Source organism: Littorina saxatilis, linkage group LG9 (genome assembly GCF_037325665.1).
Source record: "Littorina saxatilis isolate snail1 linkage group LG9, US_GU_Lsax_2.0, whole genome shotgun sequence".
NCBI classification, from domain to species: domain Eukaryota; kingdom Metazoa; phylum Mollusca; class Gastropoda; order Littorinimorpha; family Littorinidae; genus Littorina; species Littorina saxatilis.
Genome location: NC_090253.1, coordinates 41,473,990 through 41,490,695, shown reverse-complemented (window position 1 = coordinate 41,490,695; position 16,706 = coordinate 41,473,990). Strand labels below are relative to the sequence as shown.

The 16,706-nt window shown below is 39.9% G+C and overlaps 1 protein-coding gene across 1 annotated transcript in view; it reads right to left on the bottom strand.

The window, feature by feature from the left end:
• Positions 1-16,706, bottom strand: part of LOC138976113 (putative RNA-binding protein EEED8.10) — a 52,875-nt gene that overhangs the window by 35,078 nt on the left and 1,091 nt on the right. The window contains exons 2-5 of the mRNA XM_070348937.1: positions 11,232-11,419; positions 10,690-10,784; positions 2,818-2,901; positions 229-331 (exon numbers count right to left, since the gene is read on the bottom strand). Coding sequence (XP_070205038.1) covers positions 229-331; positions 2,818-2,901; positions 10,690-10,784; positions 11,232-11,411 — 462 coding nt within the window. The 5' untranslated portion in view covers positions 11,412-11,419. The remainder of the gene's footprint in view (positions 1-228; positions 332-2,817; positions 2,902-10,689; positions 10,785-11,231; positions 11,420-16,706) is intronic.

Sequence of the window (16,706 nt, the reverse complement as noted above, 5' to 3'; positions counted from 1 at the left end):
GAACACTCGACCTTCCGTTTAGGAGGCCTGTGTCTTATCCACTCGGCCACCGCGCCCGTCACCGTTTACAGAACAAAATACCAACCTAAAAACAATAACCTCATGAAATGTTACTTGCTCAAGGCTGTTGACAAGCTGGTGGAAGCTGCTTGTGACAAAATAGCAGCGACTGTACTCTGTTACTGATGGGCTTGAAACAATTGTTGTGAGACAAGATTTTTAACAGACCTGTTCATCAGAAGTTTCCTTTCCACTGGAGAGATCGGGAACTGGTGGATGGATTTTGAATGTTGATTTCTCCGACTCATTTGCATAATTCAACCTCAGTTTTCTGCAAAGGTTGATTGTGTTCAACTTGATATAGTTCAGTGCTTGTCAAACAGAAATCAGTATGATAATAACTGAGACACATTTTCTAGAAAAAGCGCTTCTGGTGTTTTGGGCTCAAGCCAAAGGAAGTACAGAGTGGAAATACGTTTGTTCCCGGATGTGAGGCGAGATCAAAGCCACTGTACCTTACGTGCTGCATGCACATGTAATTAAAAAGACACTGGTCTTGTGACCAATGTTTTAAGCTTAGACCAGCTTATCCAGAGTCAATGACAGAGTTTTTGACTGAGGCCAACGCCTTTGATGTTGGAAAAGGATGGTACGGTCCCAGAAAACTTTGTTAAAGATAAAGCAGCATAAAAAAGCATATCGTTAGAGAGGGAATCTTATATGTTTCTTTGTATATCAATGTGAGTATGTGTGTATTTTTCTTTAAGGCGCTACTAGACAAATAGGCGCAGGGGTCAAAGTTGAATAAACAAAATGGAGCCTAATCGTCCCATAAGTATGGTAATATGAAACATGGGACATTTTTTGCCAGTTTGGTTTCACAGTAGAGTGAACATAGAAAACCTGTATCCTCAGAAATTTTAAAAGGGACATTTTTTGGAGTTTTCTGGGACCATCCCTATTAAAGGCGTCGGTCTCAGTTGAAACTCAGTCATTTCCACTCTGCATTTCCTTTGGCTTGCGCAGAATATACCAGACGTGCCTAATGTGTGAATTTGTTTTATTTTTTACCTGAAAAGTGCGGGTTGGGCCTTTTACAATAAAGCGCCTTGTAGTCCACATCATAGGTTAATAGGTACTAACTGAATCCTTTTTATCGACAAACTTCCAACTACTTGTATACAGTCACTTTTAAGATCCTCCCAATTTAAGACTCCCTCCCTTTTAAGACCTGATGTCAGGGTTCCACACAACCCCAAAAGTCAAGGGTATTCATACCCTTTCAGGAAAAAAGTAAAGGGTTTTTATACCCCTTCCAGATTTTTCACAGGGTATGAGTGACAACCGGTGTATCCATGAAATGTCATTTTTTTGTTCTTTCGTTTTGCGAGGCATTTGTTTGAGCAGGCGACAGCACCGGATAGGCTAAAGCGAACAGTGCCATCGAGATGATCAGTTTAAAGATATCGCGCAGTTTGAGGACAAGGGAGGCAACCTCTGCTTCACGGCGTGCCAGTGTCGACAGAGGAGTGGCACGAACACGGCATGTACTTTAGTGGTCTCAGTAGAGCAGGCGGCCTGCGTGCTGTTGCTTGTAAACTAGCAAAGGCTATACCCTTTCAGCGTTTGACTCGTACGTTTTTTTACCTATTTGGAAGAAAACAGTTATGTATTTATACCTCTTCAGAAAGCATCTCGTACGTGATCAATCAATCAATCAATATGAGGCTTATATCGCGCGTATTCTGTGGGTACAGTTCTAAGCGCAGGGATTTATTTTAGATTTTTTAAATTTTTATTTTATGCAATTTATATCGCGCACATATTCAAGGCGCAGGGATTTATTTATGCCGTGTGAGATGGAAATTTTTTTTACACAATACATCACGCATTCACATCGGCCAGCAGATCGCAGCCATTTCGGCGCATATCCTACTTTTCACGGCCTATTATTCCAAGTCACACGGGTATTTTGGTGGACATTTTTATCAATGCCTATACAATTTTGCCAGGAAAGACCCTTTTGTCAATTGTGGGATTTTTAACGTGCACACCCCAATGTAGTGTACACGAAGGGACCTCGGTTTTTCGTCTCATCCGAAAGACTAGCACTTGAACCCACCACCTAGGTTAGGAAAGGGGGGAGAAAATTGCTAACGCCCTGACCCAGGGTCGAACTCGCAACCTCTCGCTTCCGAGCGCAAGTGCGTTACCACTCGGCCACCCAGTCCAAAGGACAAAGGGTATTATACCCTTAATTCTACGTGATGTGGAACCCTGTTATTTGTTCAGATTTTCTGTTCATAACCTCTACAAATTTACCTTCATTTATAAAGACTCCCTCCTTTATAGACCTGATTTCTAGGATTTGTTGAGGCTTTACTTTTACTTTATTTGGTGTTTTACGTCGTTTTCAACCACGAAGGTTATATCGCGACGGGGGAAAGGGGGGAGATGGGATAGAGCCACTTGTCAATTGTTTCTTGTTCACAAAAGCACTAATCAAAAATTTGCTCCAGGGGCTTGCAACGTAGTACAATATATGACCTTACTGGGAGAATGCAAGTTTCCAGTACACAAAGGACTTAACATTTCTTACATACTGCTTGACTAAAATCTTTGCAAACATTGACTATATTTTATACAAGAAACACTTAACAAGGGTAAAAGGAGAAACAGAATCCGTTAGTCGCCTCTGGGGAGCATCAGGTAAATTCTTTCTCGTCCCAACCAATATGGGACTCCCCCTAGCCCACGGGGGGAATGTAAGAGGGAGATTCCACTGTATACTTATGACAAAAATAAACTTCGACAGACCTCCCATGCAACACCAGTTCCTCGGGAGGAGCAATCCGACACTTGTCTGCCCCTTCCTTGGCTGCAAACTCCACAAAACCAAACCTGTCATGTAAGAGCTGACATTTTCAAACAACAGTATCAAGGACCTGTAACTGAAGCATCGATTCTATGTAAAGAACCTCTATTTATCATTGTGGCTTCCGAACAAGATTCCTGACAATTTGTCAGATAAGTTTATTTTCTGTATTACAAGTGTTCGTATGTCCACTTAAAAGACCGCTGAGTCGAAGATCAGTGACTGTATCGTTTTGTTTTGTCACAATTACCGTATTTTCCGGGTTACAAGGCGCTACAGCGCATAAGGCGCACCCCCTTCTTTTTAAACAAAATTGTAATCCAGTCACCCATTGGGCGCAGGGGGCCGATAGGGCGCACCAAAATTAAAAAAGTATACCGGTAACAAACGGTCGAAGAATGAAAATAAGCCGCACATCAAAGGAAGAATACAGAGTGGAAATATGTGTGCTCTGTGTGTGCGGCGAGATCAAATGCAGGTCCATTGTTAGGGAGGCCCACAGAGAAAATCCAAAATGGCGGCCACAGCCGTGATTTTTTTTTACTTTTCTCTGAAGATTTAAAAGGCTAAATAAATATTTTGAAAACGTCAAACAACTTGCAAGGGTTTCTCCAGGTGTTGTTCTTTTGAATGATTGTTGGTATGTGAACGTGCTGTTTTTGGTTCATGAGTAAAACAAGTCCCGAACTTGCCCCAAAACGCTATCTCCCGCTTCGGACTTAGCCGCAAACGCGGTGTACAGGGAAAAAGCTATTTGACGTCGCGGCAAGCGAAACACTCGAAATCGTCACCCAAGTTCCAAGAGCGCGCGAAGAAAAACTATTTAAAGTACAATACTGAAATTTAGTGTGGCATAAGATCAACCCTTTGTTATGATGTATGTGAAAGAGCGACTTATCAACATTTTATTAACGTCTTGAAAAAGGGTGGGTTCTGAACACAGTGTTTTACTTTTTACACAGATGTTTCTGGAAATCGCCCATTCCTGTCAATAATGTTAAAAGGCCAATCTACCAGGACAATGTCTTATCTAATCAATGTGTGCAATACTTTAACCGGGCCAACCGATTGAAGTGAAGCAATATTTCAACTTTTGCGCCGTCCAAGGCCGAATCGCGTATGTTCTGAGATCTCGCAAGGAAAAAGTATTAGATGCAGTTTACTGACATTTTGCATACCATCAGATCAATCCTTTGTAATTATGTATTCCGCTGAGCGACTCATAATTACTATTAACATGTTGTGAATATAGTTGATTCTGAACACAGTGTTTTTGTTTTGACACAGGCGTTTTTGGAAATCGCCCATTTCTCTCAGTAATCTTAAAAGGCTAATCTACAAGAAGAACATCTTTTCTCATCAATACGGGCTATACTTTGACCGGGCCGATCGATTGAAGTGAAGCGATTATCCAACGGTTGCGCCGCCGAAGGCTGAATCTAGTCATTTACAGAGTGATACAGCTATTTGCATGACGCCGCAGCAAGCTGAAACACTCGAAATTATCGCCCCAGTTCCAAAGACTCGCAAAGGAAAGATATTCTAACCAGATTCGTGTAATTTTGCGTGCGATACAATCAACTTTCTGTTATTATATGTTTAAAAGAGCAACTTACACAAATATCATTACGTTGTTGAAAGGGTTAATTCTGAACACAGTGTTTTCTTTTAAACACAGGCGTTTTAGGAAGTCGCTCGATCTTTCTTCTCATTGATCTCAAGAGATACATCTACCAGTAAGTTCAGTAACATTTTTCTAATCAGTATGTGCTTTGGCTTGACCTTGACAAGCGATTGAAGTGAAAAACCAAAAGCTGATCAACTCTCGCAGTCATGCAAAAGCTGAATCAGTTTGTTACGCAGTGTTCAGTATCAGAGTATGCACAGTGAAAAACTTGACGTCGCGACAAGCCGAAATTCGAAATTATCGCTTATTTTCCACGAGCTCGCAAAGAAAACTTATTTAAAACAGAAAAATATATTGTGTAGTGAAAGATCTCTGCAACAGATCTATCCGGAAGTCTGTTCTCATACTGATGTAAATGTGTTTGACTTTGCCTTGCGATTGAATTAAAACGCTTTTCAACTGTTTCACCGCCGAAGGCTAAATCAAGGCATGCCGTGAAAATGTCACATGCAAATACGTTACAATTTTAGGTTTTTCAACTCCCCACCAAAGTTAGATCAACGAACTAGCAACATCTTTAAAAAGAATAACCGAGCCTTCCGGCTGTGGAAATGATTTTTGTCTCTGCGACGCGGCCTTGAGTAGATCCATTATAGTGAACAGATCTAACAAGAACCGCAAATGCTTATATGACTCACCTTCGCCACAAGTATTATTATGAGAAACAGGCTATTGACGACACGCAGGACCCCGTGACCCAGCAACATTAACAGACCCAAGGAGAAGGTTTGTTGGTGGACAATGACATTTTGGTTAAAAACACGTGGACAAAACACGTAGCTACCTCACTGCAACATGGATTGCTTCACAGGACTGATCAGCACGCAGAAGCCCTTTTCGAAGTAACCTAGCTGTAGATACTCACTTTGCAAAGTAAATTCTCGGTAAAACGTTCTCTCACAAAACACACACACACACACACACACACACACACACACACACACACACACACACTAATAAATGTTGATCCAGAATCACAAAGACAGACAGACACATTATTATTATTATTATATGTGACCCTCCACCACGGAATGAGTCGCATGTCACCTTTGCATGATTTTCATATTTTTACATTTTCATAAAGAGTATTTTATGCTCTATCCAGTGGTGAAAACCGTTTTAGAAACGAGCAAAAACTGTTTGAGTTATAAGCCTGTGACTAAGGTGACCCCCACATTTCGTGGTGGAGGGTCACATATGAAGTCTTATATCGCGCGCGTATCTCCAGACTCGGACTCAAGGCGCAGGGATCTATTTATGCCGTGTGAGATGGAATTTTTTTACACAATACATCACGCATTCACATCGACCAGCAGATTGCAGCCATTTCGCATATCCTACTTTTCACGGCCTATTATTCCAAGTCACACACACATGCATACATACTCACGCACACACGAACACAAACACACACACATAAACACAGACACACGTGCACATGGACACAGTTGGATCCTGAATTTCAGACACAAACACACACGGACACACGCACACACACACGGACACACACACACACACACATACAGTCAATTCCGGTTAATCGGCCATCCGGATAATCGGCCAATTCCGGATAATCGGCCTATTTTCCCTGGGACCGAATCTTTTCTTCATATTATGTGTTAAAATGTTCGGTTAATCGGCCACCACGAAAACTTTGCACATCGACTAAACGGCCACCTCACACTTTCACGTTTTTGTGAGTGGTTCCATGATCATTACTCACATGACAGCACAAAGGTCTGCCAGTGAGTTTACTGAGTTTACACACTGTGATCGAAACAACTGACAGTCAAACACTGACTTGCTTGTGCCGAAAGCCTCTTTGCACAAACCATGGCGACGAAAAGGAAAGATTACAGCGTCTTGGAAAAACTTGAATTCTTGGACAAAGTGAAAGGATATCTGCCTAACACATCAAAATTGCAGCTTGCAAATCAGTTAGGGGTCCCAAGAAAAACCCTTTGTCGATGGATTAACGACGAGGATCATCTCAGGAGTGAAGCTGTAGGTGGACGCTTGTCTGTCTCAAAGAAAAGGAAAAGAGGAGGAAAAGACGATGAAGTGGACGAGGCATTGGTTGATTGGTTCAATATGCCCTGGAAAATGCCTTCGGGGAAGAAGAACTGCATTGCCTGGACGTTGTCTGTGCTGCAGTGAGGAAACGTGCCAGTGCCAAACAGAAGCAGACGACACTGGACACATTTTTTGGAGACATGTAGAGCACGTATGCCAATGCACGAAACTTCCGCTTTCCGCTACCATAAGTAACTTCCAACATCCAATATTTTTGTTCTGAGGAACTTCCCGATGCGATGTTCGGATAATCGGCCACTTCGGATAATCGGCCATAATTCAGTCAGTCCCAAAAGTGGCCGATTAACCGGAGTCGACTGTATATATAAATATACATACATACATACACACATATATACATACATACTTACACAAAAACACCCATAGACATGCACATTCACTTTTAATCAGAATCACACAGACAGACACACAGACGAACAGACACACACATATACACACACACACACACACACACACACACACACACACACACACACACACACACCTGTTGCTTCTGTGGCTGCAATATATGGCTTCCAAGCCAAGCGTGTGTCTTGGGTTACTCCAAAAAAAAGGTGTCATTTCAACCTGCGGAACCGCTTCGTTCTTCACTTTCAGTGAGAACTTGTGTAACTGTTTTTATATGGTGCCGATCGATCGAATTACCTGATGTTTTTGTTACATCTCTTTGTTTGTGTGGCTAATGATCTGCAATGTTTTCATATGGTGCTGATCGATCGAATTACCCGATTTTTGTTGTTACATCTCGGTTTTGTGTGACTGATGATCTTACATTATTATATGGCGCTGAAGTACTGTATAATTTAGTAATATCTCGATGTCTTTTAGACTATAATCTGCACTGGGTTTTGTAGCACGGAATTACCTGATCTGTAGGTACATCTCATTGAATGTGTAATGTCTGTTTAACGATGGCTTTAATACACAAAGTCACCTGGTGTTCTTCTTTGATCGCGATGTGTTTGCAGAATTCATTTCGGTGCTACAATTTCCGTCTGTTCTGTTTCATCTTCATGCTTGTGTGTTTATTGATGGTATTATTATAATGCTGAATTAATTTCCCGACGATTTTTGACATTTAAAGTGTGACTGATGACTTGAAATGACTTTTATGGCGCTGAGTTGTTTGATGTTCTTAATTGGTTCTCATAACTAATGATCTGACTTAGGTTTCTTTTTGGCGCTAAATACCTGATGTTATATTCAAATGTTTCTTTGTTCTGTTATGCAATTGTATTTGTTACATTTCATTGATTAGACAATTTCTGTGTTGCTATGACAGTTTTTTTGGAAAATCTGTTGTTTGTGTCATTATTGCATTGCAGGGGATTTTGTCATGCTGTATACCTGACCTTAATTGCACCACAACAAGGATAACAGATATTGTGTGTGTGTTGGTGAATGTATGTGTGTGTGTGTGTGTGTGTGTGTGTGTGTGTGTGTGTGTGTGTGTGTGTGTGTGTGTGAGAGAGAGAGAGAGAGAGAGAGAGAGAGATTCACATAAAAACATAAGGATACATACATACATACATACATACATACATACATACACACATACATACCTGCATACATGGATATATACACACTTACATACACATAATTTGCTATATAATCGCGGATATACAGGTTAAGGAAGAAACGCACACATTTTCAGTCAGGCAGATTAAAATATAACGCATAACTGCAAACTTGTGCTGTAGTTAGTGTTTTCTTGTTTGGAAGTAACATTATTATCATTCAATGTGTGGAAATATGCTAAAATGTGAGGTTACAAATGTTTATAAAGATTGACATTGCGGAACATTAATACATTTTATAGTTTTTATTTTAAATTTATTATTTTTGAAAATATTGATTTTCAAGCTTAAGTTGTAAAGTTTTGATTATACAGCATCAAAAGTATGACAGCTAGATTGTACACAAAGAGATCTTCAATTTGATATATCGTATGACATCTTTACCTGTAAAACCACTGAAGATTTGCTTGTTCGCGTTTCTTAAATTTCGTGTGATGACGTCAATATAGCCTAAAATTGCAATCGGCTATAAAACCCTTTTTATTGCATTTATTGGTTCAACTGTGATACATTTGTGGTTGCTGCAATCTGTTTTATAAAATAAAACCGAAAAGGTCATTTCTTTTTGCTTTTTTTAATTTGTCGCCCTGTACATAACTTCCCAATTGTGAAAAAATCGCATATTTGCCTGACTTTACAGTCCAATACCTCCAAATGTATAATTCTAACAGGCTTCAAACTTTGCACAGCAATTCTATAAGTACTTTTACATTTCAAACCTGAACTATAAGAACATTGCTTAATTTTGAAGCTGTTTACAGCACTCTAAAAATGGCCTTCTGTGGTCTGTTCACGCTTACTGTCAGTGGGCCTCCCTACCATTGTGATAGCTGGGTTGCCTTGTTTAGACACTGACCTTCTTCCCAGGGGTCAATGACCCAGTTTTTGCTATGAGAGGTGGTTCCCCTGTCATAGATCTGAGAGAGGAAACACTTCCTGCACCGGGGTTAGTGACCGAGTTTAACCTATGGGGCGGTCTCTTTGATGTCTTGAGAGGAAACTTGGCCAGGGTAGTACCTAGTAGCTGAAACATGCATTATCACAAGTTGTTTGACTGGTACTCAGGCAGTCTCTTTGATTTTTTTTGTATTTCATACACGGATTAGGCGCTTCGTTATACAAGACGCAGGGGTCAAACTCGAGGAAAAAAGTCGCGCCTTATGACCCGGAAAGTACGGTAAACGTTCCTACAACATACCTTGCTTGTTTTTTGATTCTCTATTTTAAAGGTGGTCGTCTACATTTTTGCTTTTTTTTCAATAATCTTATGGTTAGATTTCGCTAATAAGTTATGTCAGATGATGAATGAACCATGGGGGAAAAAGTTATAGAAAAAATATATATGTAAAAAACGATTTTATTTTGGGGTAGCGTGACTCACGCTTCCAATATTTTGTTTTCTGTTTGCTGAGAACATGTGCTTTGCCTAAAAATACTGACCAATCAAATTCATGTCACTGTGCTTATAGCCACGCCCAAACAAGTGCAGCAACAGTTTGACACTGGAGCGCTGTCCACGCTTTTTTTTAAATGCACAAAATGCACGGGATTTGAGAGGAGTTTTGCGCTTGGTATTTTCCAAATAAGGATATCCTACTATGAGTACTACGCTGGAATACTACAATGAATTTTCAAACGGCTACACTGGCTTCGTCTTTCCTGATCGAAAGGGGGTGTATTGTTGATAATTGTAGATAATAGACTCTGCATTTTAATGGTCAAATGGCGATTTCGGTATAAAAATGTAGACAAGGACCTTTAAGACTTTCTCTGTTTTCAGACCTTGTTTTCTTAGATCTTTCCTTCATACAGTCTGTAAAGTTACTTCTATTTAAGATCTAATTTCGTCTGATTTTGGAAGGTCTTAAAACAGTGGCCTAAGGGAACACTGTAATAACATGTACTATGACTGATATTAAGCAGTTAAATGTGCATGCTTTACAATCCCTGCGCACATACTATTTAATAAGACCACATAAGCATGTTGTATACACAGATTTCAATTGCCTCTCTGTTTGTCTCCCTTTGCAGGGAAGGCCAAATTGTCCGCCCGATCGCCGGGGGCGAGTAAAAAATCTGCCAGGCCAGTGGAAAACGTCTGGCAACTCGCCCGGCTGGTCAGTAAAAATTCTGCTCAAAATCTCAAATGCAACACTTTTGGTTCAGGTTGTAATGTCAAGTTAAAAAGCCATATAAACACTGCAGATGCAGCTACTATGGTATGTACCGGGAGAGCAACATTTCTGGCATGCAAGTGACTTTCTTGAAGTTACTCGCCCAGCTGACGAGTTAAAATTTTGAGATTTGGCCATCCCTGCTTTGTTATGTAGACGTACTGCTGAGTTTCTTGCATGCTTGTGAGCTGCCAGCAACACCAACCCACCCATCCCCTTCACCTAACATACATAACATGCAAAAGAATTGACTGACAGTGCCCCCACCCCACTCACACTTACCCTTTTGATCTTTTCTTCAAGTGATCAAAAACAACTTGGGTGTAAGCTACCTTTCCAAATTTGCTGAAGAAATCTTTGAGGTCTCTCCAGTTTTGCTGAAAAGAAAAATAAGCCAAATGTAAGATGTGATTTGCATATATATATATATTATAATTCTTCCTGAACCTTTGTCTCTGATATCATTGCTATCTTTATCACTCCAAACATAATATACATATATATGTAATAATTCAAAATACATCTAACAGCAACAATGAATACGTTTAACTATTTATATTCTCTTGGCAACCACAAGCAATATAGCAATGTATTACATTGTCTAAAGACAAATCAAATTCTGATAAACAAAAAGAGTGCAAAGGTGTAAGACCAATTTTCATAAAGACACACTAATGATAATTCAGGACCTACAATCAAAAGATTATTTTCCAAAGACGTAAAAAGTTAAAAAAACAAAAAACAAAAATGACAGAGTTCTGAAACAATTCCACAGCCACAAAATGAGTCTTTCATAGGTAAAGGTGACAGTGATAACAGTATACCCTGTAGCCAATATTCCCAACAAAGAGTTTTCGAGAAGAGAGGTCATCTCCTTGATCCTCAGCACTCTCCACTCTCTGTCCTCCTCCTTCTTCCCCCCCTGCGTGGTCCCAGGGATCGACTGACGACCCGTATATCGCCTGTGTTGTCTCTAGCCCTCCTTCCTTTTCTGTTGCAGCCATTTTTATGCCTGTCAAAGCCAACATTCAATATCAAAATATTGATTGAGTGAAGCCATCAAGGGTAAAAAAAAATAGACGAATAAATGAATTATAAATAAAATTTAAAAAGGAATTGCATGGTATTGGTAGGTTGGACCAATTTTCTTTGATGCATTGTTGTTGCAATATGTTCCCTGGTTTAAAAGAGTGCAGCTACAAGCACATAGACAATTTCTGGCGCCACAGTACTTCTATGTACAACCCTACCTGCCTCGTTTAGATTGTAGAACAGCCCGCCACGCATGCTACAGTCTAGTAATAGGACCTATGTAAAGGCTACACAGCCTACCTCATAGTAAATTTCAAGTTCAAGTTCAAAGCAACAAACAAGCTCCTCTATTCTTCCTGTTTATGTGTGCTGTAGGAAAGTTGCGCACCTTGGTATGTTGAAAAAGGATGGAATTTTAATATATATATGTTTTAGTAGGCAAAGCTAACCAACTATATTAACTATCATCTATGGGTCCTTCCACAAAGCTGTGTACCAAAAGCGTGACATGCTTCGTGAAAATTAAAAGTGTCTGAATAGGTTGTTTTTACGGTTTATGTAAAAGATATAGACATATGTCACGTTGCCATGCTAAACAAAAGATAAGTTTATGCTTTTTGGATACGAGGGGTGGTCAGAAAGTTGTGTAACATCACACATGTTTAACGTAACATGGGATCCAAACACACAAAACAGATTAAAAAAAAGCCATAGTATATAGTAACAAGTTTTATTTGCTTCACATTTAGAGCTTATTCCGAACAAAATGCAGTCAGGAAAAACAAATTGAACTAGTTATAGGTAACAAAAACGTATTTTTTGGTTGTGTCAACCAACAAACAAACATCGTCTGTGTGAAGTAACAAACAAATCCATTTGTGTGAGTCAATAAATAACATTGAGTCAACATGTAGCAACAAGATGTACACTGTTGCGGTTTCTCCTCTTGAGCAGGATGACGGAGCAGCCGACAAATCGCAAATGTTCGCGCCGCGTCGCACTTGACGTCAGCATGTGCTGTGACGATTCGATTGGTCCGTGACTTGGCGTCATCAACCGGCTTGTGAATGACTGTGTTATGAATGGAATTCTTTTGGTTTTGGTGACGTCGTCATTGATGCGACTCGAAATTCGGTTAGATTTAGGTGCGTTGTTTTTAACACAAGGCAGATCAAGACACTAAACGATTTTGATTATTAATGATTTGCTGTGTCTTCGAGATACGTCGGACACACAGTGTTCCTTTCTTAAACACGTTGGTATTGTATTGTGTTATATCTGAATAATGGAATAACTCAGAAACAGAACAATACACAAACTATCCACCCAACAGACACAATTATTTTTACCTCAAAAACTTTATTTTTCTGCTAATTCGCTTCATTTTTGCGACCATATTTTTGTGATCATGCTTCAAAAAAGTCAATGTAATGTATGGGTTTTCACAGCGTATATGTCCAAAATAATGAACTGTTAATTTCAAAGCTACATGGCAAAGATTATAAACAACATGGGCAACTGTTTAGAGCTAGTTGACCAATTGCGCCTTCTTGTTATATTTGATCGATAATTCAATCCGTTCTTAGTGGTCCTGTCAGAGACATTATTCATCCTATACCATAAATCTAAGTGTGATTGGCAAGAACAATCGCACAATTTCTAACAAAGAATGCTCTTTAAGGAGTTGGGGAGGGTAAATGCTGTAAGCTAGTGAAATTAATTTGATATCCGATGCTAAATTTGGCTGCTTGGTTCGCCCAGTCAAGTCTTTCTGGATATATAAGAGGGCCCCAAAGGGTTTAAAACCGTGATCGTGATTGGCGTTTTTTGACCTTTCTGTGACCGTGATTGCCGAAATTTCCATTTCTGTGATCGTGATGGGACTTTGCCCGTGATCCGTGATGACAAAAAAATCAAGTCTCGTGATCGTGATCGTCATTTGTTTTCGTGATCGTGATGGGCATTATTGCAAAGCATTTTATTTTCAACGTACATTTTTTCACAGCTGTATTACACTCTATGATCCTCTAGTCTATTCGGTAAGGAGCCAACCCCGATTGAAAGGGAAGCAACAACACATTCAGAAATATGATTTTGAGAGCGATTGCTTCCCTTTAAAAGAACCAATTACACACTGACAAAAAGAGATCCAATCAGAAGGCAAATTGCAAAAGTCTACCAAACTTCATCCAATGGAAGGGCTTCGTGCAAAAGTTTTGAGTGAAATTCGAATTCGAAGATCAAAAATGGCGTGCAGCGGTACTGTCATCGAACTTCTGTTATATTTTGTGGATTCAAGCCAGACCAAAGCAGGCGGCGAGAATGCCTTCCTTGGTGGAAAGGTCAGGCTACGGGTCGGTCTTTCTGAAGACGAAATACCAAGGTATGTTGATCTATGTTGCTCTATGACTGTTCTGAATGTAGGCAAAGATCTTGAAATTTGTTCAAGATCTTTGAATTTGAGTGAGATCATTGACATTGTCGACATTGCCACGTCCGGCTGTCACTCGCTCAGTGTGACCTCGACTGGCTCGAGATCGAGTCTGCGTTTAGCCAAAACCGAAACTAGAAATGTGTTTTTCATCCCAGCAACGTGGACACGCTTGGCATAGATTCTAATTGTCGCTTCTTTGCATTAAGCTTGGATTTATTTTAGCGCCTGTAAACTTTAATATCAACAATGGGTTAACTTCAGAAACAATGGCGGGGAGACGCGCCAGTTTGGGTCACTTGATCCTCATGTCAAAGACGATCAAAGTCATGTTCGTTGGGGATTTTGTCAGGCATGCTACTTTTCCGGTAATTGCCGGAAATCCAATAAAGCCGTTTTCAAAATCCGGTAAAGTCAAATTTTTTCGGGTGAAGTTGAAAAATTTCCACAAAAACGATCCGTGTGAATATCGCGCAACGCGGCCGGGCGCCGGTCTCAATGAAGCCAGCGCACAGTAGTGTTGTTTTCACCAGTTTGGAGGTGTGTTGAATGGTGGTGGGGGGAGGCTAAAATGGGATTTTTAACAAGATCACAACACTATTACAACCCCTAAAATGATGCCCAGAATGCACCAGATTGCACAGATTTTAACCGTTTTTTGAAAAAATTTCCGGGGGGGCATGCCCCCGGACCCCCCTAGTTGGCTCGCCTGCTTCGCAGGCTCAGGCTTGTGGCTTCGCTACTGGTACTGCGCGCTTCTTTCAGGTAAAACCGTTTTTGGCCTGTAGCATTCCTGTTTTTTATTCAAGGCCATGGAACCAGGCGATGGTGTACCTCAAATTGTACGGCAAAGTTGAAAATAAAAAACCCATCACACATACATGTACTTTAATTTCAATCCACCCAATAGTTTTTGAGAAAATGGGTTTACAAGATTTAGCTCTGGAAATGTGAAATTGTGCAAGTATATATTCATGTGTGTGAGTGAGGGTGTGGGAGTTGAATGTGTATGAGTGTAGAGAGAGAGAGAGAGAGAGAGAGAGAGAGAGAGAGAGAGAGAGAGAGAGAGAGAGAGAGAGAGAGAGAGAGAGAAACCAATGAAAACAACATTCTTGTTACTGATTACAAATCATGATATGTATTTCTATGTGTGTATGAAAGAGAATTCAAAAAATAATTATAAAAAAGTGCAACAGTTGTCACTTTGTGTTGAATAAACAATAGATCCAGAGGAGCGAATTACTGTGTGGTTGTGTTTACTTTGACACGTGCTTTCTGTACATGCAACTTTTACCGTGACCGTGATTTGCCACTGGTGTTCGTGATCGTGAAAACAAAAATCAAGGTAACTGTGATCGTGAAAGCAAAAATTTCCCTTCCCGTGATCGTGATGATACCCCCCCTTTGGGGCCCTCATATAAGCTAAGTATCACCAGGCAGTTTGAAGGAACTGCTCTTTTTTGTATCCCCACTAACAAGGAAATCAGCTTCACAAACGCAGAATTTCTTTCTCTCTATTTCGCAACAGCATTTAATCTGATTTTCTTCGATTTATCGTTTTTCGAAAGAAAATATAGTCGAGTTTGTTCCAATTTTGATGAAAATTCAACGGTTTTTTACCTAAACTCTTACAACTTGAACAGGACTAGACTACAAAGAATAGCCTAAGACTTGACAAAGACACACCGAGCACGTCTATCACAAAATAAAACATTGAAATGTCGAACTTTAAAAAAAAAATTAACTTTAAGAGCGAAGAGTCGCAAAAGGTTGCCTACGTAACATTCGTCCCTCGTTGGAAACGACTCATAAAACGCTCCACGTCTGCTGCGTTCCAAAAATGAATGGATTTTTTTTAATGGAAAAACCTTTCGGTGATGTTGAAGAACATTACATGCGAAAGAAACACCAAGTTTGATGCGTTGATAAGTGACAAATATCATTTTTAACGATCCAGCTTCACCAGAACAAATAGAAACGAAGCTTAGTGGCGACACGCGAAAGGCAAAATCACATTCAAATCGGATCAAATTGACACGGCGCACATTTTAACACGTTCACTACACATCAGTTGTGCCTGATAATACACACAGTCGCATATTCGTGCGTGCAGAAGTTATAGACATGTTCACGTAGTTCGCGGTTGGTTTTGGAAACCAAATGTTACGTAGGCAACCGTTATTTCTTAACGATCCAAATGCACACTGTAAACATATGTAGAGGAAAACAGCTAAGTGCATATGTAACACTAGCACAAAAGACAACGAAGATGTATATCGGGGGGTTCATGGTCGCATTTTATTGGCAGCCACACGGATACTTAAAAACAAGATGTAAGCAATGTCACACAAAAAACGCCATTTTGACGTCATTTTCTGTGTTTGCTTTCATATAAAACACTAACCAACATAGCGATCTTCTTGATTTTCTTATCGTTATCTCTTTGGTCAATTTGCAGTCTGTTGATATCCTTATATTATTCGAGAAGCAAGAAAAACATTCCGAAATCTTACTCTAAAGTCATAACCCTCTTGTGGTACACAGCTTTGTGGAAGAACCCATATGTGTGTGTGCATGTGTGTGTGTGTGTGATAACACTGGTAGCTCACAGGCAACTGAACAAACTATACTTAAAATTCGTTCAAATATTCTTTCTCCTTGCTCAAGAAGAGATAAAAATAACAGTTCAATGTTAAACTATGTTTACTTTATGATGCCGGTGTCACGATTTCATCTTTCGCCTGTGTACATATATTTCCCCCTCGATATATACTCAAGACTGAAATGTTGTTTCCTGGTAAAATTAAGAAGTGTAATTATTTATGTGCATCACTGC